This window comes from Cervus canadensis, chromosome 28 (assembly GCF_019320065.1).
Source record: "Cervus canadensis isolate Bull #8, Minnesota chromosome 28, ASM1932006v1, whole genome shotgun sequence".
In the NCBI taxonomy this organism is placed as follows: Eukaryota; Metazoa; Chordata; class Mammalia; order Artiodactyla; family Cervidae; genus Cervus; species Cervus canadensis.
In genome coordinates this window covers 47,182,767-47,204,755 of record NC_057413.1, presented here as the reverse complement: position 1 = coordinate 47,204,755, position 21,989 = coordinate 47,182,767, and the positions used below count along the sequence as shown (strand labels likewise).

Below are 21,989 nucleotides of genomic sequence, written 5' to 3'. Positions count from 1 at the left end.
TATTGTACAGCACAGGGAATATAGCTGATATTTTATAACTTTAAATGGTATATAATCTATAAAAATATTAAATCACTATGTTGTACACCTGAAAATAATAGAATGTTGTGATTCAACTGTATTTCAATCAATATATATATATTCACAACTTCACAGAAAAAAAAAGAATTTGATGTAAAAACAAAACCGCGCCAAGATTCAGTCATCCTGCATTCTCTTTGGCGCTTGTCAACGAGGATATTTTCCACCCTAGTCACCAGGTTGGGACACTAGTTTATTGCTTTTATTTATCGCTTTTCCCTTCTTTTCCTATAGGCATTTCCTTACAGGCATGGATGATTCCCGGCCCACTCTTCCAGGGCCTCTAGGAGCCATCGGCGTGCGCGCTGCGGCCAGCCGCCGCCCCAATGCTGCACGCACGAGTTGTTCCCCAAGTTCCGGACTGTCCTGGTCGCGAACCGCCTAGGAAGCGGGGACCCGGCCTGCCCCCTCCCTTCCTCGGGGGAAGGGGGCGGAGGAGGAGGGCCGGGAGGCCACCGCGGGGAGAGGGTGGGTCGTCTCCGCGCTGGGCGTGGGCTGGGCGAGGTTCCCCGGCCCACCGGGACCCGCCAACAATGGCCAGTTGTGGAAGGAGGCGGCAGGAATGCAGCCGGGGGAGTCGGGCGGCGGGGCGGGGGCGGCGGCCGGGGGGCGGGGCCGGGGCGCAGCGGCAGCGTCTTACCTGTCCAGGTAGTTCGCATTTCTCGGAGAGCGGCGGCGCCCCCAGCACCTGTCGCCCGGTGCGCGGGCGGGGAGGACGGCGCGGGGCATGGCCTGGTAGAGGCCCCCGGGGAGACGGCCCGGAGTCCAGTCCCGAGCAGGGCAGGCGAGGGAGGGACGGTCCTCCCCCGGCGCCCGCGCGGCCGGCGGCAGCATGAAAAAGAACCCGACGGTGCAGGGCACTTTCAGCAAACTCTTCGGCAAGAAGCATGCCAACCCGCCCGCCACCTCCCTCTACGCCACCAACCCCCCCTGGATCTTCACCCAGGAGGCTCCGGAGGAGGGGACCCGGGGCTTCGGTGAGTGCGCCCGGGAGCGGGAGCGCGCGGGGGCCTCCGCTTGGTCCCCCACCCCGAGGGCGGCCCTCTCCCCGGGCTCTGGGTGATCCGCGGCCGCGAGGGCGGGAGACGCGCCAGCGCGGAGGGGAAGCAACGCGTTTGAACCTGTGCGTTGGCCGGGCAGGAGCCTTCGGCAAAGGGAGGTCTCTGGGAAAGGGAAGGAGGGGCCCCTCCCCACCGCAAGCTCAGAGATCTTTGAGGGGGAGGACGCATCTGATCCTTGTCCCTCTCCCGAGGTGTTTGTTTTCCCTCCTCGGAGGAAGTTATGTTTGCTTTATTGTTGCCAGAAAGGCTTCCCGGGGTTTGCGGTGCCCTCCCTCACCCTTCCCGCAGCAGTTCTATTGAGTCTGAAGCCTTGCCTGGATCTGAGGACTTGGGGATGGTCCCTTCAACTCCTACTCTTTCTGCTTCCACCGTTCCCCCTCTCCCAGTTCCCAGCCGGGCCTCGCCTGGCCTGGCGTTGCAGGCAGAGAAGGAGCTGCTATCTGGGTGCCCACACACCCGCCTCTACCCTGAGGAAGCAGGATAGCAGGCTGTGCCAGTCACCCAGTCTCTTTCTGGGGTCACAGGCCCTTGTCAGGTCAACCTCGGGTGCCTATGAATGAAGCCCCTCCTGACTGCCAGCTGCCCTTGGCCCCTGAGTCGGGTTGATGTGTCTGCAGGTATTTGAAAATATCATACCTGCCCTGCCTTTGGGCTCTGCCTGTGGGTCATCTGATCACTGCATCTTTCTGCAATTTGTACCTTCTATAACTGAGAGGGAATCTAGTCGGGTGAGGCCAGAAATTCACTTCTTGTGTCTGATCAGAGGTTCTGGGCCCGAGGAGGGTCACCCATCACTGCTTTAGCTCACCTGCCTTCATTGTCACCCTGTTACCTTCACTGATCTTTATGGCCAGTGTGGGGACCCCCAGAGGATGTCACAGCCTCAGCCCCTGCTCTTGGATTCAGTTTAGCCCCCAGCTTATCAGGATCAGGACACAAGACACCCGGACAGGAGAGGGCAAATGAGACATCGCCTCTCTCTGACCCAAGGATCTCAGCTGGCTGGTGAACAGAGATGAGCAAATGCCATTTAGCCCTTTCTGAGCCTTTGTTATAAAAGAGTAAGTGCAAAAGGAACAGAGAGGTGACCTCTGATTGGAACTAGCATGTGAGCTGAGAGAGAAGGGCACCCACCATTTCCAGAGCAAACAGCAGGAGCAAAGGTAGGAGGGCCAGGGCAGCTCAGAGGCAGGGCTTAGGAACTTAGCAAATACATGTGTCCTGCCAAGTACAACTCTGTAAGGCCTAAACACCTCTCCTCACCTGAATCCCAAACATTTATTGACCCCTTCTTAGGTGCAAGGTACCATTCTAAAGTCCTCCTGTTGTTGACTTGTTTAATCCTCATCTAGCCTGTGATGTAGGGACTGTTATTCCTGTTGGACAGATGGGGAAACGGAGGCACAGAGAGGCTACGTAACATGCCCAAGAGCACACCGCTTTAAATGATCGAGCCAGGATTTTCTTTTTTTCTGTTTTTTAATATTTATTTATAGCTGTGCTAGGCATTCATTGCTGCACGGGCTTGGGGCAAGTGGGGACTACTCTCTAGTTGGCGGTGCGCGGGCTTCTTACTGTGGTGGCTTCTCCTGTTGCTGAGCATCGCTCTAAGGCGCGTGGGGTTTGGTAGTTTCGGCTCCCAGGCTCTAGAGCACAGGTTCAGTAGTTTTGGTGCCCGGGTTTAGTTGTTCTGCGCATGTAGGATCTTCCCAGATCAGGGATCGAATCACCACTGAGCCAGGGAAGCCAGAGCCAGGATTTTCTTAAGTGTACAGTTCACTCAGTTTTTTCTTTTTTTTCATAGACTTATCAAGTTGTGTAATTGTCAGCACAATTCAGTTTTAAAACATTTTCATTGCCCTCAAATTTCCCTCATGAGGCAGAGCCAATATTTAAACCCAGGTTGTGGGGCTCCAGAGACCACACTCCAGCTTGCAGAGGTGACTTTCTGGAAGGTATGAATGAATGAAAGTCGCTCAGTCGTGTCCGACTCATTGAGACCCCGTGGACTGTAGCCCACCAGATTTCTCTTGGAACTCTCCAGGCAAGACTACTGGAATGGGTAGCCATTTCCTTCTCTAGGGGGTCTTCCTGACCCAGGGGTCGAACCCTAGGTCTCCTGCATTGCAGGCGGATTTTTTACCATCTGAGCCACCAGGGAAGCCTTGCAAGTGGAAGGTAATCAAGGGAGAATTTGGATGGAGAGGCATCTACGTGAGAATACCTCCCCTCCACACTCCTTCCCCAAGGGGAATGCCTTCCTTGCACACTTCCTACATTTTTGCTTTACGTACTTCTCTACATTTTTGCCATAGATAACTTCCCCAACACTTTTGCCTATGCTGAACAGTTAGTGGGGTTAGTAAAGAGATGTGGGCATGGTGCCCTGTCACCTCCAGCCAGCTGCTGCCTCCACCAGCAGAGCTGGAGCCCAGGGAGCCTCCCATTCCCCAGGGCACAGGCGGGTCTCCAGCTGACTCAGCCTGCTTGCACCACGTGGAGAGGTGGGAAGCAATGTGCAGCCAGCAGAATAGCCTGTCCAGTGTTTTGAGGGTATTTCCCAGGGCACCACTGGGTGTAGCAGAAGTCTTCCTGCTAAGGAGGACATGTGTTGGAGTTGGGGACAGGAAGGACTAGTGTTGAGGATTCTAGGATGTGATGGAGACCTTGGACCTATTTTGGAGTCCACCTCTGTCAATAATTGGGGGCCTAACCACTCTCTAGGCTTCAGGTTTTTTTGCTTCTGTTAAGTGGGTCCAGCAGTCTGGTGTCCAGGCTCCTTACAGAATGATTGCTTGAATTTTGTATATGGCAGTGTTTTGAAGAGCATTGAAAGGAAAAACACTAAAACAAGGATTGGCAAATTATGGCCCATGGCCTGATTTTGTAAATAAAGTTTTATTAGAACATGGCCAGTCACACCCATCATTTGCATATCATCTCTGGTTACTTTCCTGCTACAAAGGGCAGAATTGAGTGACTGCAGCAGAGACAGTGTGGCTCACAAAGCCAAAAGTATTTACTAGCTGGCCCTTTACAGAACAAATCTGTCAACTCCTGTGTGGTTTATTATTATCAGGGCATGTCCAGCTCTGAGCACTTCCTGCTTCAGTTCCTCCTCCTAACATTGCTGTAGACCAGAGGAAACTGATCTGTGAAGAGGTCTCAAAGGGGTTGGGATTAGAGTTTCATAGGGTCCCTGAGTCTGTGACATTCTCTGAGATGCTGGCAGTATTCATACCCTTGGAGAACAGCTGGTAGGACGGAGGGGGAAGAAAATCAATGGGGAGTATGTAAGGGAATTAAGGAGTACGCACTTGCTCTTTGGCTACAGGCATGTAAAAATCTGTTTGCACAAGGGTAGGCTGGGTGCAGCAGGTAAAATGCAAACAGTCATGTGAGTGTGGTGATGGGTAGATTTTTCCTTACAGGATTTCCCTGGTATTTATCCAATAACTATTAGAAGCGCTTCACTTAATGCAGCTGCATTCCTAATGAAGCCTAGGCCTCCTCACCAGGGCCACGCAAGGGTCTTAAAAGGCCACACAATTGTTTTTAAAGTACGTGAGAAAACAGAGATGTGGATCTTTCCAAATCTCATGATAAGGGACTTGCTGCAGCCGGAGACCAGGCTGCCAGTGACTCTGGACTCCTCCCTTGGCTCTTGGATTAGTTGAGCCAAGTTTCCTTATCTACTCTCACTCCACCCCACCCCACCAGTGGGACGCCCTGCTTGCTGGGGGCCCTTCCTCCGAAATGTAAGTCACCTTCCTCACGTAGGATGCTTATTTAAGATGCAGATTCCTGCAGCAGGGGGCCCCCCTGAGGTATAGGAAGTCAGAACCTCTGGGCTAAGACCCAGGTTCTGGACTTTTCACCAACTCCCAGGTGATTTTTTTTTAATTAATTAATTAATTTGTCTGTGTGGGATCTTTAGTTGCGGCATATGAACTCTTAGTTTCAGCATATGGGATCTAACTCCCTGACCAGGGATCGAAGCCAGGCCCCCTGCATTGGGAGCACAGAGTCAGCCTCTGGACTGCCAGGGAAGTCCCCTAGGTGATTCTTTTGTATGGCAAAATTTGAGAATCCTTCCCCAGATAGAGCTGGGCATTCTCTCCCCCACTGAGGACTTCCTGCAGTTCTACATAAATGTATAGGGCCTATCCCAGTTCCTTATCCATGAGAACCCCTGGGCGTTCTCCCTAAGGTGGCTGCAGGTTCTAGTAGTCATGCTCCTGGGGACCTTGTGTCTAAGGCCAAGCTAACGGGTAGAAAGCCATGAACTCCAGGCGCTGAGCACATATTTCTGGCCCGGGACAGGCTGGCACCAGCCTCCTGAAAGGAAAGCTGACCTGTGCGTGGCAGGAGTGTGAAGGAGATTTCTGTTTACTCCGTCCCCTGGAGGTGTGCTGTGGTTTGCTGGCAGCTCAGTACACACACACACACACACACACATGCCCGTCTCTGCTGTCCCATTATATAATCTCCTCTTGTTCCTGTAGTTCAACTTAGAAAGCCAGGCCCTTCCTTGACCACTACAGGCTACAGCATGCCCCTTCTCTCCCAGCCAATAAATTAATGATAATAATACCATCATAATCATTATTATTTTCTCCCCTCATGCTCAGTCATATCCGACTCTTTTTCGACCTCATGGATTGTAGCCCACCAGGCTTTTCTGTCCATGGGATTTTCCAGGCAAGAATACTGGAGTAGGTTGCCATTTCCTACTCCAGGGGATCTTCCCCACCCAGAGATGGAACCCATGTCTCTAGAGTCTCCTGCATTAGCAGGCGCTTATCTACTGAAACGGGCACTATACTAAAAGCTGTGTTTTCTCAATTGAGGAAACACTCAGAGGCTCCGTCAGTCTGACTCCAGGCAGCTCAAAAATTAGCGCATCCAGTCACCCGGGACCTTGTTAAGATCAGATTCTGATGCACTTCAGACAAGTTCTCAGGTGAAGTTCACCAGGGCTGTAGGCCATCCTTTGGGGAGCGTGTCCTAGCCTGGAAGCCGGCGGGGGTGTGGGGGGGTGGCCTGTTTGCTCCGCTCCTCCTCCTCCAGTCCCCAACCCCGAGGCTCCTCCCCGCAGTGGTCCCCCCTCCCCTATTCCGTGGCTCTCCCAGCCCAGCCCAGCTCCACCTTCAGCGTCCCCTCTGCCCTTGGACAAAGGCTTCTCTCTGGCACCCTGGGTCAGACCTGCTGAGACTTGCTGGGACAGACCAGCCTTTTCAGGTTCCTGTCATGTGGCCCTGTTAATTAGCAAGGAAGGGCCTCATCAGCCGCTTGTGGGTTACATTCACATGGGGCCCCCTAGCTGCGTCCCTGAAAGGCTGGGGCTCCAGCCAAGGGACAAGGATCAGATGCCCTACCTCGGTGGGGTGGAGGTTGGGGCCTGTTTTGGAGTTCTGGGTTACTCTGGTCAAGGTAACAAACTCTCCCAGCTAGAAACACCACCCTTTTTAAGCACCTGGAATTTTTTATTAAAGAACATAATATTTATTTACTTATTTTTGGCTGTGCTGGGTCTTCGTTGCTGACTTTTCTCTAGTTGCAGCGCACGGGTTTCTCGTTGCGGTGGCTTCTCTTGTTCCGGAGCACAGACTCTAGGGCATGCAGGCTTCAGTGGTCGCAGTATGAGGGCTCAGTAGTTGCGGCTGCCCAGCTCTAGAGCACAGGCTTAGCTGCTCCATGGCATGTGGGATCTTCCCAGATCAGGGATCGAACCCCTGCCTCTGCATCTGCAGGCAGATTCTTTACCACTGAGCCACCAGAGAAGCCCCAAGCACCTGGAATTTGATGAGACCTGTGGCCAGTGCTCGTGGGGTCATTTGGGGGCTCCTGGCAATTTGGGACCCCGCACTGTCACCCCAGCCTTCCTCTCAGCTCTGCTAGCTTTTTTCTCTCCCTTGATTTTGGGAGGCTTCTCCCAAAAGGACCCCCATTTGACGGTGGGGCAACCCAGCCTGAGCAAGTGCTCAGAGTCCTCAGGTGCTACGCAGAGGAGCTGGGCCACGACCTCAGATCTGACTCCTGGATGCGTTTGTCTCCTCCAGGCCTCACCAACTCTTCAGGCTCGCTGGAGACTGAGCAAAGAGATCTCAAATTCCTGCGCTGATTCCCTGCTGTGCTGGCTGTAGCCAGAGGAAATTGGATTCTAGAGTCAGGTTGCCTGGACTTGAATCCTGGCCTTTTTTACTCACCAGCTGTGGGACCCTGGGCCGGGGACTTAAACTCTCTGAGCCTCAGTTTCCTCATCTGGCAGATGAGGATAGTAAGAGTGCCTCCCACACAGGTGTGTGAAGAGGGATGTAAAGAGAGCTTAGAATGGTGCTAGCTCATGACATGCGTATCAGGTATCACACAGTTACATTTAAAAAAAACAATTATTTTATTTGGCTGCGCCAGGGCTTGGTTGCGGCACACTCTTAGTTGCAGCATATGGGATCTAGTTTCCAGACCAGAGATCGAACCCAGGCCCCCTGCATTGGCTGCCTGGAGTCTTGGCCACTGGGCCACCAGGCAAGTCCCAGACAGTTACATTTTTATCCTTCATTTCCTCTCTAGTTTGGACCTATCTAGGATTTGAGGAAGGAGCTAAATAACTGTCCTGAACCTCAGCCTCCATGGAGACCCATGGGCAGCTTTGGGGCTGGGGCAGGAAGAGCATTTTGTCAGGCTTTCACCCCTAAGCTCTGTGAGGAAAGAAAGCCCAGTGAGAGGTTCCTCCTTTTGGGGAGAAGCAGAAAGGAAGGGCCAGGAGTGAGGCAGCCATGGGTACCCAGTCCTCAGCTCCCCCAGAGCTGGCGGTTCCCCCCTCCACATAATACACACACACACACACACACACACACACGGGCACACACGCACACACACACACACCCTGCTCCAAACTGAGAAAACTAGGTCAGCCTATTTGGGGAGAGGCAATAAGCCACATGCCATGTGTAGGGCACCCCCTTATTTGTGCCTGGAGCCCAACACTGCAAGGGGGGACCCCATTTGGGCCCTGGCACCACTGCTGCTCTGAGACCTTGGGTCAGCGCCACCTGCCCCCCAGCCATTCTGTGCCTCAGTCTCCCCATCAGCACAGAGGGCAGCCCCAAGGGTCCAGACTCTAGAATTCTCCCTGACAAGGGAGCAAAGGGCCACCCGCCTCCTGGTGGCTCTGCCCCCATGGGTAGAGTCATCCAGCTTCCTCTATGTCACCAGCTTCATCTCCTGACTTCATCTCCCTCAAGAAGTCCTCCTTTATCTCCTCCATTGAGGAGGGGGCTTCCCAGAAAGTTATTCTAGTGTCCCTGACACTGATCCCAGCAGAGTTCATTTACTTCTGCAGGAAAATCCCCAAAGTTTGACTCTGTTGACTTTCTCTTTATTTTAGACCTTGACCTTGAGACTCAGAAAGCCCCAGCCCTGACCTTGAACTCTCGGGCATCCCAGCATACAGTAGCGGTCACACTTATCCCACTTGCTGGTGTGACTTGACCAGCTGGGAACTGAGCCCGGGTATGAGGGCCCAGGAAAGTGTGTCAGGTTCTAGACACACCTCTTTTTCTTTTTTTTTTTCCCCTTGAAATAACATACATTTAATATTTCATAGTTCTGTAGATCAGAAGTCTGATCTCACTGGGGTAAAATTAAAGTGTCGGCAACACTTTGTTCTTTTCTGGAGGTTCTAGGAGAGAATGTTTTCTCTCCTTTTCCACCTTCTGCCTGTATTCCGTGGCTCATGGCCCCTTCCATCTTCAGAGCTGGCAACGGCCAGCTGAGTCTTTCACACATCACACCACTTTGCCTCTGCTTCCCTCATCATATTTCCTTCCCTGAATCCCAGTCACACCTCTTAGAGCTGGGAAAGCAACTTGTATTTCCAAGAGGTGCTCCCGTGGAAGGGAGCCACTTGGGCCTTCCACGCCTGTCTCTACCAGAGCTGCTCCTTTCCCACAGGTATTCCAGAGAACAATCATGTTCTTAGAAAGGGATCCCCAGTTCAAAACAACCACAAACCGACTAAGACAACAGTGCCTCAGAAGATGGGCTGAGTCATGGAATCTGTGGGCTTCCCAGGTGGCTCAGAGGTAAAGAATCCTGCTGCCAATGCTGGAGATGCAAGAGATGCAGGTTCGGTTCCTGGGTTGGGAAGATCCCCTGGAGGAGGAAATGGCAACCCACTCCAGCATTCTTGGACAGGGGAGTCCCTGATGTTGAAAACAGTGAGATACAACTGAGTGACTGAGCATGCATGAAAGATGCTTAGAAGCGTGCCTGACCCATTACAAGTGTCCAATAAATTCTACCTGGTATTATATTATTACTGCTATTATAGTGATCAGCTTGCCAGGTTGCTTGCTTCTGAAACTCCTGTGCTTAGTCAGCTCAGTCGTGTCTGACTCTTTGCAACCCCATGGACTGTAGTCCGCCAGGCTCCTCTGTCCATGGGGATTCTCCAGGCAAGAATACTAGAGTGGGTTGCCATGCCCTCCTCCAGGGGATCTTCCCAACCCAGGGATTGAACCCAAGTCTCCCTCATTGCAAGCAGATTCTTCACTCTTTGAGTCACCAAGGAAGCCCCAAAATACTAGCCAGCCTATCCCTTCTCCAGGGGATCTTCCCAACCCAGGAATTGAACCAGGGTCTTCTGCATCGCGGGTGGATTCTTTACCAGCTGAGCTACCAGGAAACCCCTAAAACTCCTTGGTACACAATAGTAACTATTAGTATTATGGTAACTCAACTGCAGAGAGGATGCTTCCTTAACCCCAACACTGGTGCAGATTTAAATGAAATAGTGAGAGAGAGGGGAGCATGCCTGGGTTAGTCCCCACCCCACCCCCGGTCCTACTAAGGGGCCAGGCAGCCATGGATCTGGCTGCCAGGTCAGATCTAGGTCCTTGGTTTCAAAACAGCCCTGTCTAGAGAATGTCCCAGGAAACCCTGGTGTCAACGCGCTGATGAGACATTAGAGCCAGCGAGAACTGGGTGGGCTTTAGTGTTAGCTGTTGGAGCTGTGGTTATCTCTACTTTTCTTGTTTCTGATTAGGCCAAATCTACACTCTTACAACCTTCTCCCTCCCCACCCACCCCCTGGCATCTTGGTCTCCAGGCCCAGGCGTGGAGCCTGGCAGCCACACTGGGAAATCGGGTTTGCCTAGAGTTTATGGGATGGGGCAGTGCTGGGAACTGGAATTTCCAGGGACGAGGGAAAAGCTTGCCATGTTGGTCCCTCAGAAAGGTGGAGAATCTGGAATGTGCCACCCAACTCTCTCCCTGGTAGGGCAACACACAAAGGTTTCTGGGCCCCATTTTTAGGGTGCCCCCTGGAGCCTCCATGTCATATCCAAGGCCCTCTATGTCAGATCTGTAAACTCTTGCAATTTCTCCCTAAAGTCACGTACAAGAGGAAAAGTAATCACCATTCATCCAATGTTTCAGTTAGTAGGATACTAGTTCGTTGGAATTTTTACTTTTCTCCTCTGTCCTCTCTGGCTAAAGAGGAAGTCCCCCACATCCCATAAATGGAGAAAGTCCTCCTTGCTCACGGCCCATGTAGTAGGAGGTCTGCAGTGACTCCTGCCTCTCGGAGGTGACAGTGTGAATCTGGGGGCAGGATGGGAAATTCCCATCAAAGTGTGCTAAGAGTCATGAGGGTGATTGGTTGAGAAAATGTGACTAACATCTCACTCCCTCCCACTCCTGTAGAAACAACCCAGGGCACAGGTCCAGCAACTAGAGGAAGAGAAATATTCTGTATCATCTTTCTACAAGGAACAGAACCACATTTGCTGGCCCCATCATCGCTTCCATTGTACAGATGGGAAAACTGAGGTTCAGACAGGTTATGTGACATGGCAAGTCCATGGTGGAGCTGGGATTTGTATTAAATCAGGTGGACCCTACTATCCTATTCTTTCTGCTCTATCCTCAAGGGCACCTCAAATGGAACCATGACCCCCAATCATTGATGGTTTGGGGGCTAAAGAAATCTTGGGTTAAGGACTTCCCTGGTGGTCCAGTGGCTAAGACTCTGCACTCCCAGTGCAGGGGGCCTGGGTTCAGTTCCTGGCCAGGGAACTAGATCCCACATGCTGCAACTAAAGATCCCACATGCTGCAACTAAGACCTGGCACAGCCAAATAAATAATAAACAAACAAATAAATAAAAGAGATCTCAGGTTAGCAGAGTAAAAAAAGGTGGGTGCTGAGCCACTGGGTGGCCTCATCTGCTTGTTTCAGATTAGAAATTCAAACACTCAAGAGAAAACAGCTTGTTTTCTTCCCTCTCTCAGAGATAAGCTTTAGTCGGGGCCTTGGCCAAGCTCTCAGCACCCCCAAAGGAGGGTCTTGTTGTGGGAGTGAAGGCTCAGATCCTGCAGTGGGTGGATCAGAAGACAGATGGCTGCTGGGGGCCGAAAGCCCCAGGAGACCCCGAGAAACCACCGCTGGAGTCCCTTGCAGTGCTGTTTCCAGCACACACCCACCTATAGGATCTTGTCATGAAGAGGCGCCAGGCAGAGCCAAGCAGGGGCCACCAAGGGGCTTGGTTTTCCTTACTGGGAACTGCAGGGCAGACTAAACTCAGTCGGCCCCCATGCCCTTGATCCCTAGTCATGGTCTTCCCCTTCTTGTCTCCTCTAGATGGGATCTATTATGGAGACAACCGGTTTGACACCGTGAGTGAGTCGGGAACCGCCACGCTGAAAGCTCGGCCAAGGGTCCGGCCCCTGCTCACTTTTCTTCCGCTGGTGAGTATGTTCTGCCCTGAGGTCAGAGGGTATTCTCTGGGCGGGCCATCTGGGCTGCCACAGAGGAGGCAGCCCCACCTGCCCTGGTCCGAGTGGTCATCAGCCTCACCCTCTGTCCATCCCCTTCCTTCCTGATGCCAACTGAGGGCGGCTACTGGGAGGAGGCGTGGTTCACGACAGGAAGGCTGAGATTAACGGTGTCAGCTCCTTTGAGTCGAAACCTCAGGAGGGGTTATGGGGAACTTGGGTGCAGAAGTAATGCAGCGGTGGGTACCTCCAGCTCAATGGGACTCCTATTCTACACTCACCAGGGGCTGCCTGCTCCATGCCAGGCCTTGCATAGAATGCTGGGATTCAGAGATGATTGAGCCAGCTTTGCTCAAGGAACCCCCTGCCCAGTAGAGGGGATGAATTGGTAAAGAGACTGTTAATACATAGGCCAGAGCAGGAGCAGCCGACCTAGCCACAGGGGTTGGTCAAGGAAGGCTTCCTGGAAGAGGCGACACCTCAACTGTCTCAAAGGTCAAATAGCAGTGACCCTTGGGAGAAGGGCATGTGGACTGCTTTATTTGTGAGTCTGAAACTGCCAGAAACCAAACACTCCCTTCTGGAGCCTGTGGTTGGGCTTTTGTTCTCTGACAAGGGAAGGAGACTCAAAACAACCTCTCTGTGACTGGTTCTATTTACTGTGACGAGAGCTCTGGCTTTTCCAAGACAGCCTAAGCCTGTGCTGTCCAATAGAAATACAGTGCGAGCCTCGTGTATAACTTTATCATTTCTAGTAGCAACATGAATAAGAAATAGGTAAAATTAGCCCTGAGATGATCATTCCAACTCTAACCAACGTAGAAGGTACGACTGAGATGTTTTACATTCTTTCTTTCACGCTAAGTCGTCAAAGTCTAGTGTGTCGCACTTTGAGCACACATCCTGCTTCTGAGCAGGGACATTTCAAGGGCTCAATAGCCACTTGTGGTCAGGGGCTACCACATACAAGAGCCCAGATTTAGACCTAAACAGTCAGCCTCATAAATTCTAGGTTCGTTACCATCCGTGAGACCTGGGTCCCGGGTGGGACAATACCGTCACAGGGGTCACAGCATCTCATACCTCCATGAGGCTCTGTTCTGATTCAACTCAGAAGGCACCAAATCCTGATCTGAGTTTTCAGGAGCCCTTTAGACCTCACAGCACCCAACACCTTGGTCCCTGCACCCACAAGTTCTGCCCGGCACCGCCTGGGACAACCACCTCCGCATACTCAGAATTGCAGCGGTGGGCACCCAGGGCTGACACACCCGTGCCCACTGTGGTTGATAAAATATTGAAATAAATGGCTGTCGCCCCTTGAGTGGCTCTTTCTCTCTTAGCTCCTCTCTGAGGTCTGCACCAGCAAGTAAAGGGTTAATGCAGCATAACTGAGTTTGTTCTGATTGGTCAGCATCCTATATCCCTGCCTCTACCCACCCATCCACTTTGGACCACTTGAGTAACAGCACAGGTCCATGCCTTTCTGCCCTCCTCCCTTCTGGTTTGGGTCCTCTGGTTTGGATCTGATCTGGGCCAACCAGGGCCTGACTGGGAGCGCTGCCCAGGGTTAGGGTCTGCTGGCTGGTACTGGCTTGGGAACAGTCCTTCAGGGCAAGCCTCAGACCCAGTCCCAGGAGATGGGGGCTTCTCCCCAGCAAACTCACAGCCCCTCATTGGTGAGGACGAGGGAATGAACACACCATGAATCCACGACTGAAAGGGACCTCGTGGGGTCCACACCAGCCTCCCTTCGCACTGGCAGGAACTGAACCCAGAAAGGGAAGGTCATTCCATGCCTTCAGTGCCAACCGTGCAGCTGGCGTGGTCCTAGCCAGAGCAGGGCCATGAGATCGTGGCTGACACGTGCCTTCTATGTCTCAGGCACCATCCCAAGTGCCTAGCGTGTGTTAACTGAACTGATAGAGAAACTGAAGCTCAGGATGGGGAAGTAACGTGCTCAAGGACAGGCAGCTCATAAATGGCAGAGCTGGGGTTTGTAGCCAGGCTCCAGGGTCCAAGTTCTATCGGGCCATCCTACCTGCCCCTCCATCTACAACCTAGAAGCTTTTCCTTCTTCCCTGCCAGCATCAGCCTGCAGAACCACCTGCATCTCCTGTGTCTGCCTCTCTCAACTCCTGTCTGGCCTTTTGGGGATCACAGACCCCTCTGAGACCATGCTGAGGCTGTGGGCCACATCCACATGATCTTGCTTACAATTCCAGCACAGGGATCTCAGGCCCCAGACATCCACCTATGATGCACCTTGAGATTAGGAGCCCTGAGCCTGACCGCCTGTGACCCGGGACGTGTTTTGCTCCTGACTCAGGTCCTAAGATACAAAGCAGCCTCAGCATCCTTCATCACCCACTCCTGGGTTACGGGGAATCCATCTCCTCTGCCTTAGGCTCTGGACTGGGGCCTCTGCTTTCTTCTCGCCAGGGCGGAAGGCCTAGAGAATGAGAGGCAGGAGGACAGAACTGCGGGTGGTGCGGGTTCACACACAGACGTGCACATGCACACCCTGCCCCCCAGCCCCGCCCCCCCTGCCCAGCCAGGTGGGGTGGGGAGCTGGGCTATGACACTGCCTCACAGCTGGGCCTCGCCCCCCCTGTCCTGCCTTCCCACACTCAGGGGGCTCCTCCCAGGCCTGACCCTGGGGCAGGGGAGGGGGCAGGCTGCAGTGCCCACGACAGGCCCATGTTCTTCCCTGAGTGCCTTCCAGGCCGGGCCGTCTTCTGTGCTCACGGTTGCTCTCATGACCCCTCACGAGCCCCCCCGTGGGACGGTGTGAGAGGGGAGGGCAAGATGAGGAGGGGAAGGGCACGGCTGGTGCTTCTGCTTCCTTCCTAGACCTTCCTTGCCTACTGAGGTGAAAGTGCAGAGGATGGAGAAATATCTTGGTCAACTGCATACTTCCCCAGGCAGCTGGCCACCAAAGGCCAGTTACGAGAAGGACCCTGGGGCCTCTCGGTGTCTGTGACGGGCACCAGTCCTGGCTCTGCCTCTGGGTCATGAGGCCCTTCCTCTCCTGGGGCCTCTGGCTCCTCACCCATCAGCAGGGTTACATGGGATGGTCTGCTAGGGTCTCCTCAGCTGTGACTTTCTGTGTTCAAATAACTCACTAACAGAGGGGCAGGGGGTGGGGCAGCTCCCTGGAGGCCCCCAGAGGTGCCAGGCCCTTTAGCCTCCAGGGCTCCCCCCCAACCCCGCCCCGACTTCCTGCTCTGATAGCTCCAAGGAGCTAGATTAGCATGGCAAACTTCAAAACTGGGGGTTGGGGGAGTGGCTTGGAACTTGGTTAGCGTCAGAATAAGAAAACTGAAGCCCAGGGAGGAGGGATGCATGCAACTCCCTCAGCTCCATGGAGGCAGAGACAGACCCCAAGCCCAGGTCTTCTCCTCCCAATTCCCGTCTACACCACCATGGATGGGCCTGGGCTGAGTGGGGGAAGTGTCCTTTCTCCCCACTTCCTTCTCCCTCCAAGGGGAAGCTCAGCCCAGAACTCAAGCCAGAGCCTGTCCCTAGCTTCTGAGAGCTGAGACGGTAGGACGGTAGGACGGCTGGTGGTGGGAAGGGCAAACTTGTCTCTGGGGCTGCCTGTGGCCCTACCCCAGTCTGAACCCGACCATCTCCAGGGCAATGCATATGAGGAATTAACAAAGAAATGCCAATGAGGCAAAAATGGGGAAACTGGCCAGACAGGTCTCCCGGGGTGCCTCCAGTGGTGAGAGCTCCCTGGGTCACCCCACCCTCTGAGTCAGGCAGGGCTGAGGGCCTGGGGAGATGTCAAGCTGGGCTCCGGGCAGGAAGCCTGACTGTTTTGGGCCCCACCCTCTACTCAGCAGAGATGCAGCCCTAGTCAGCTGGATTTCTCCTTTCTACTCTTCCTCTCCATCCTCCGGCCCCGGGAGCTGTCTCGGAAGCCAAGGGCCAGGCTCCCTTTGGCGTGGGCGCTCCTTGGGTGAACTGGGAAGGGCAGTCGGTCATGATTGGCTTTTGAGTGATTCCCCTGGCTGAAGTTAGCTGCCAGGGCTCTGGGATAGGGGAGCTTTGTGTGTTCCTGTGGGAGTGGGTGTCAGAAGCCTGCAGCCAGTGCGCAGATGGAGCACCCCTTCCCCGCCGAAGCCACCCTGCCTCTGCCCACCTTCCACAGGGAGGGCCTCAGCCTGAACCCCCAAAGCCCAACACACACCCTCATCCTAACCACATATGACCGCCCCTTGGCCACCCTAAGGGGCTTCCCAGGTGATGCTAGTGGTAAAGAACTCACCTGCCAACGCAGGAGATGTAAGAGATGCGGGTTCTATATTCCTGTGTCGGGAAGATCCCCTGCAGGAAGAAATAGCAACCCATTCCAGTATTCTCTCCTGGAAAATCCTATGGACCAAAGAGCCTGGCAGGCTACAGTCCATAGGGTTGTAGAGTCGGACACGACTGAAGTGACTTAGCACACACACGTGCCCACCCTGTGGGTTCAGGGATGTGTGCCCCCCGCTCAGGCTGCCTTCGGAAGGACTGGTTGGGGGAGAAGCTCTAGAAGTGACCTAAAGTGTGAAAGCGTTAGTTGCTTCGGTTGTGTCCAGTTCTTTCTGACCCCGTGGACTGCAGCCTGCCAGGCTCCTCTGTCCGTGGGGCTTCTCTAGGCAAGAATACTGCAGTGGCTTGCCATTTTCTTCTGCAGGGGATTTTCCCACCCCAGGAATTGAAACTGGATCTCCTGCATTGCAGTTCTTTACCACTGAGGCACCAGAAGAGGCCTAAGGGCCTATTTAAATGGAGGATTCTAGGGACCTTGGTGTCTGGAGCAAGGGCAGGAAGGGGGCGGTGGGCTCTTAGGGCTTGTCTCCTTGAGCCCGTGGACTCCTTGCCCTGCAGGGAGACAAGAGTATAGCCCTCTATAGATGAGGGGCCAGGGCCAGGCCCTGTAGCCCGTCTGAGAGATCCTGGGGTGTCAGGTCGGTCCAGAGTAAGACGGCATTGTTGGTGGAATTCTCCATCCCCCAGGAAGGGGGCATGAGCCTTGGCAGAGGGCAGAGGCTGGGGCAAGGAAGTCCTGGAGCTCTTTTTATATTAAAAAAGAAATTTTTTTTTCCTAAGGTTATTTTTTTTTAACATGGACCATTTTTTAAAAAGTCTGTATTGAATTTGTTACAGTATTGCTTCTGTTCTGTGTTTTGGGGTTTTGACACGGCACGTGGGGTCTTAGCTCCCCAACCAGGGATCAAACCCACACTCCCTGCACCGGAAGGTGAAGTCTTGACCACTGGACCACCAGGAAGGTCCTGGAGCTCTTGATTGTAAATGCTCAGTGGTTCCCAGCTTCAGAGAAGCTGTTGTGTGGGTGGCACGCTGCCGACCCTCACACTGCCCCCGAAAGCCAGGAAACAGCTGGCCGGGCTTCACCCAGCTGGGGACTCTGGGTGCCTGGAGGGGTTTCCTTGTGGCCTTCACGTGGGGGCCCATCCCCCTGTTCCCCAGCCTACAGCAGTGTTCCCAGCCATTCCCGGCTCTGACTCTGACTCAGGGTCACCTCCCTCACCCCCTGAGCGCTGCACCCCACCCTGAGGTGCCCCAGCCAGGCTCCTGGAGGAGCCTGTGAGGAAGTTTGCATTCCACAGTGTATCACTGAGGCTCTGAGCTGGCTCTTACTCAAGATCAACTGTGTGTAGCCCGTTGGCCCAACCCCTGTGACCCACCCTTGGGGTTTGCCTGCGTTCTGAGGAACCCCAGGTATGAGGATGTGTGTCCCGGCCCAGGGAGGCCAAGGGGACTGGGCTGGGGCCGTCGGTGGGGAGAGGCTGTCCCCCAGATCCTTGGTGGTGCAGCAGGGGGCTAGTGGTGGGCTGACTCCCTGTCACTTTAAGGGGGAGACAACCTCAATCCTCAGATAGTGAATGCTTTCCTCCCCTCCTCTTTTCTGCTTTCTTTCCTCCTTCTCTTTAACTCTGAAATATTTGTGGTCAAAAGGGCAGTAGGGGATTCCCGGTGACCTGGCCCTGACTCTGGGGAAGCACCCATCTATCTCTTCAGACCCAACCAGGCAGACACATCCCAGGAGCCCTTCCCAGAGCAGAGTATCCATGGACTCGGGCCACTGCTCACCCACTGAGCCTTGTTAGGACCCGAGGCGGGGGGGGGGGGGGGGGGGTGCCCGGGGAGATGCCCCCTCCTTGAATGCTTCTCTGCGGGATCTCTTTAGGTGTGGGGAGGCCTCTGATGTCACAGCAGACCCATGGAGGTGGGATCAACCCCGTCTTACAGATGAGAAAACTGAACCTCAAAAGGCAAGAAGGGGGCACACTTCCCAACCACTGAGTGTGTGTCAGATTCTGTCTTTGAGATGATGGATTTAAAATTGCCAGTGTGGTCTGCCTGCCTACAAAATCCATGCTTTTCTTCTTTTTTTAAGTATTCATTTATTTGGCTGCCCTGGGTCTTAGTGGCAGCACACAGGATCTTCACTGCATCACGCAGGATCTTGTGTGGCAACACCTGGACTCTCTAGTTATGGTTCGCAGGCTTAGTTGTTATGCAGCCTGTGGGATCTTAATTCCCTGACCAGGTTTCGAACCCACGTCCCTTGAATTGCACGGTGGATTTTGACCCACTGGAGCACCAGGGAAGTCAGTCCCCATGCTCTTCTTGATTACAAGAACTTAAAAAAAAAAAACAACTATGTATTGTGTGTGTGTGTGTGTGTGTGTTTTAATTGTGAAGGAAACAGAAGTTCATTGTTAAGAACTGAAAATAGAGACAAATATAAGGAAGGAAATATATATAAATATTCTCAGAATGGCGCTTCCGTCCCTGGGCTCCCTGCCAGCTAATCATTGCCGGGTGACTTCTCGGTATATGAGGCTGTGTTGGGGCTGCTTGATTGAGCTGGGAAGCTGGAGCTTGCACCCCTGTGAAATGGGCAAGGTGACGGGGATCGAGCTTCTGGGTGTTGTCTGGGTGTGGGTTCGGGAAGGGCTGAGGCAGCTTCACGGGGAATGCCCCACCTGGACTCTGCCCCAGGCGTTGAGCAAGGGCTGCTGTTGCGGAGTGGGGGTGGCCTGGCTGAGGACGGAGGCGCCAGGGGGCTGCCCCAGCAGAGGGGCTCGATGCTCATTTGCATGTTCTTGGTCATTTCCCTTGCCCACCGGGTGGCACACCCCGTCCCTCGATGCGGGGCCGCTGTCCTTCAAGGACCAGACACGTCTCCCTCCTGAGTCTACTTGAGGGGCACGCCAGCCCCTGCAGGCAGCCCCCTGGGGTGTGGGGTCTGTGATTTTCCCAGGGCAAGCGTGCTGAGGGTGGGGCAGCCCTCGGCTGACTGCGGCGGTCTCGGGCCCACGTCGGAGCCAGCGGTGACCTCAGGCCCAGTCCTGCCTGCTTGGCCTCGCCCTGTGACTCCTGGAAAAGCAGCTTCACAAACTCCTCCCTCCCCCCTCCTCCCCCTCCCTCCTCCCCCTCCCTCCTCCCCTGCCCCCACTTGTTCCGCCGCCCCCCTCCCCCCGAGAATGCTCCCGAGACAAGGGCGGAGGTCTGTCCCAACACCTGGTCGTGGAAGGGTGGCCTCCGGTGTTCAGGCCGCTACCCACAAGGCACAGACGGGACGCCTTACAGGCCGGGACTCACAGAACCAGGCTGGAGATGATCCTAAAGAGCGTTCACAGGAGAGGGAGGGAAGGAGGCCCTTTGTTCCCAGTTAATTGGTGGTGGGTCTGGCGCCAGAACACAGACTTTACACCTCCCTGTCCTGTGTTCTTTCTACCTCTCATTCATTCATCCAGGAGTTTCTTCACTCATCCAACTCTCACTGAATTGCCCCATTTGTGCCAGGCGGGGCAAAAAGACTCAGCCGTCCCCCTACCCACAGATAGACTGGGCTGGGCCAGCAGAGACCACAGTCACCTGCAACAGGCTTCGTTTATGCTGGAGGAAAAGTGTGAGGATGAATACTGTCGTGGTAAAGAGGGCAGGCTCTGAGTTCCAGTCTCGACTCTGCTGTTTATTAGCTGTATGACCTTGGGCAATGTACTTAGCCTCTCTGTGCCTCAGTTTCATCTTTTATACAATAAAAACAACAACCTACCTCTTAGGGTTACTATGAGGATTAACTAGGTTGCTATGTGTGAAGTACTCAGAACAATGCCTAGCACATAGCAGGCACCTAATAATCATCAGCTAGCAGAACGCACACACAGGGTGAGGAACACACTGAGAAGAGAGATGAACTCGGGCTGAGGTTGCCAAGGAGGGCTGCATGGAGGAGGGGTACTTAATCTAGGGTTTAAAGGATAGGTAGGAGTTTGCTGGACAAAGAAGGGCATTCAAGAGAGAATAAGAGCCAAAGTTAAAGTAGATAATGAATAAGGATCTACTTTACAGCACAGGGAACTCTTCTCAATACTCTGTAATGACCCATATGGGAATAGAATTTTAAAAAGAGTGGCTATAGGTATATGCATAACTGATTGATTTTATTGGACAGCAGAAACTAACACATTTTAAATCTACTAAACTCTAATTTAAAAAAAAGAGCAAAGCAAGATTTGGGAGGTCTGAGAGGATGTGGGAGTGAATCTCAAGCAGCTGCAGTGATTCTCCACCGTGGGGGAAGGGAGCAGAGCCAAATCACCTAGGGGCTTTTTCAAGCTATTGATTCACCCCCAGAACCTCCAAATACTCCCTCCAAGGAGTGGTCTCTCTGCTGTACTGAAGATCCCTGCTGCAGGGAGCCCATTTGCTCTTGAGTGAGGCAGGTCTCCAGGGATACTGGTGGAAAAATACAAGAACCACTAACCGGAGCCCAGAGTTTGTGGAGTGGGTGGGAAAAGGTGGCAGGAGCTGCGGACAGGACAGCTTATGAAAAGTCTAGAACGCCATGCGAAGGCGTTTGAGTGTCAACCTCTGGACCGATGGAAGGATGCTGAACAGGGAAGGGACCTGCTCTGGGATGCATTTTATTTCTTTCTTTTTAAAAAAATATTTATTTATTTTTGGTTGCATTGGGTCTTAGTCATGACACCTGGGCTTCTCTAGTTGAGACGTGCGGGCTCAGCGGTTGTGGCCCACGGACTTAGTTGCTGCGAATCAGGTGGGATCTTAGTTCCCCAGCCAGGGATTGAATCTGTGTCCCCTGCGTTGGGAGGCAGAGTCTTAACCACTGGACCACCAGGGAATTCCCTGAGATGCATTTTAGAAAGAACATCCTGGCATCAGGCTTAAAGAATGGGGTGAGGCAGAAGTCAGGGAGATGATGGCAGTAGTCTGTCTGTCTGTCTGGGTAATAGACAGTGAGGACTGAAGGAGGGCCGAGCTTTCGGGGTAGCAGGAAGGGAGGGACACAGGATGTGCCTGGCAGAGCAGGTGAAAAGCTGGGGGTGTGGGTGACGGGTGGATGCCTGGAAAGACAGTGATACCTAACTAGCTGTGAGTTCTTAGGCAGGCACCTAACCTCTCTGCCTGAGTTTGCTCATCTGTAAAGGGGAGGTAGTAATAACGTTGATCGCATCTCATGTTGTGAAAAGTGAATGAGTTAAGAGATGGAAGACAGAGCACCTGGTACAGAGTGAGTGCTAAGCAGCAGCTGTTAAGGTTATGGTTGAGGCCGGGAATATTAGAAATGGGAGAAAGAAGTGAGATGCTGATGTCTGTCCAGTGGATGGTAAGCTCTAAGTCTCCCGCAACACTTTCTCTCTTGACGGTCTCCTTCTTTTGTTTGTGGGTGTGTGTGCCAAGTCGCTTCAGTCCTGTCCGACTCTTTGTGACCCTGTGGACTGTAGCTCATCAGGTTCTTCTGTCCCTGAGATTCTTCAGGCGAGGATGCTGGAGTGGCTGCCGAGCCCTCCTCCGGGGGATCTTCCTGCCCCGGGGATCGCGCGCTCCTGTCTTACGTCTCTGGCATCGGCAGGCAGGTTCTTTACCACTAGCGCCACCTGGGGAGCCCTTGGTCTTTTGTTTGCTATGTTTTCACTTCTTAAATTGTAAGATACATAACATACAGTTTACCATTTTAACCATTTTAAAATGGACCATTCAAGGGTATTAAGTAACTTTTTCTTTTTAGCCAACCCTAATG

At 53.4% G+C, this 21,989-nt stretch overlaps 1 protein-coding gene across 2 annotated transcripts in view; it reads left to right on the top strand.

Moving 5' to 3' along the window:
- Positions 1 to 457: 457 nt before the first annotated feature.
- Positions 458 to 21,989, top strand: part of C28H6orf132 (chromosome 28 C6orf132 homolog) — a 34,908-nt gene continuing 13,376 nt past the window's right edge. Inside the window, exons 1-2 of one of the 2 annotated variants that reach the window (XM_043450217.1) lie at positions 458 to 1,058; positions 11,787 to 11,893. In XM_043450217.1, the coding sequence (XP_043306152.1) occupies positions 914 to 1,058; positions 11,787 to 11,893 (252 nt within the window). In that variant the 5' untranslated portion in view covers positions 458 to 913. The remainder of the gene's footprint in view (positions 1,059 to 11,786; positions 11,894 to 21,989) is intronic. The other variant, XM_043450216.1, reaches the window with a different exon arrangement.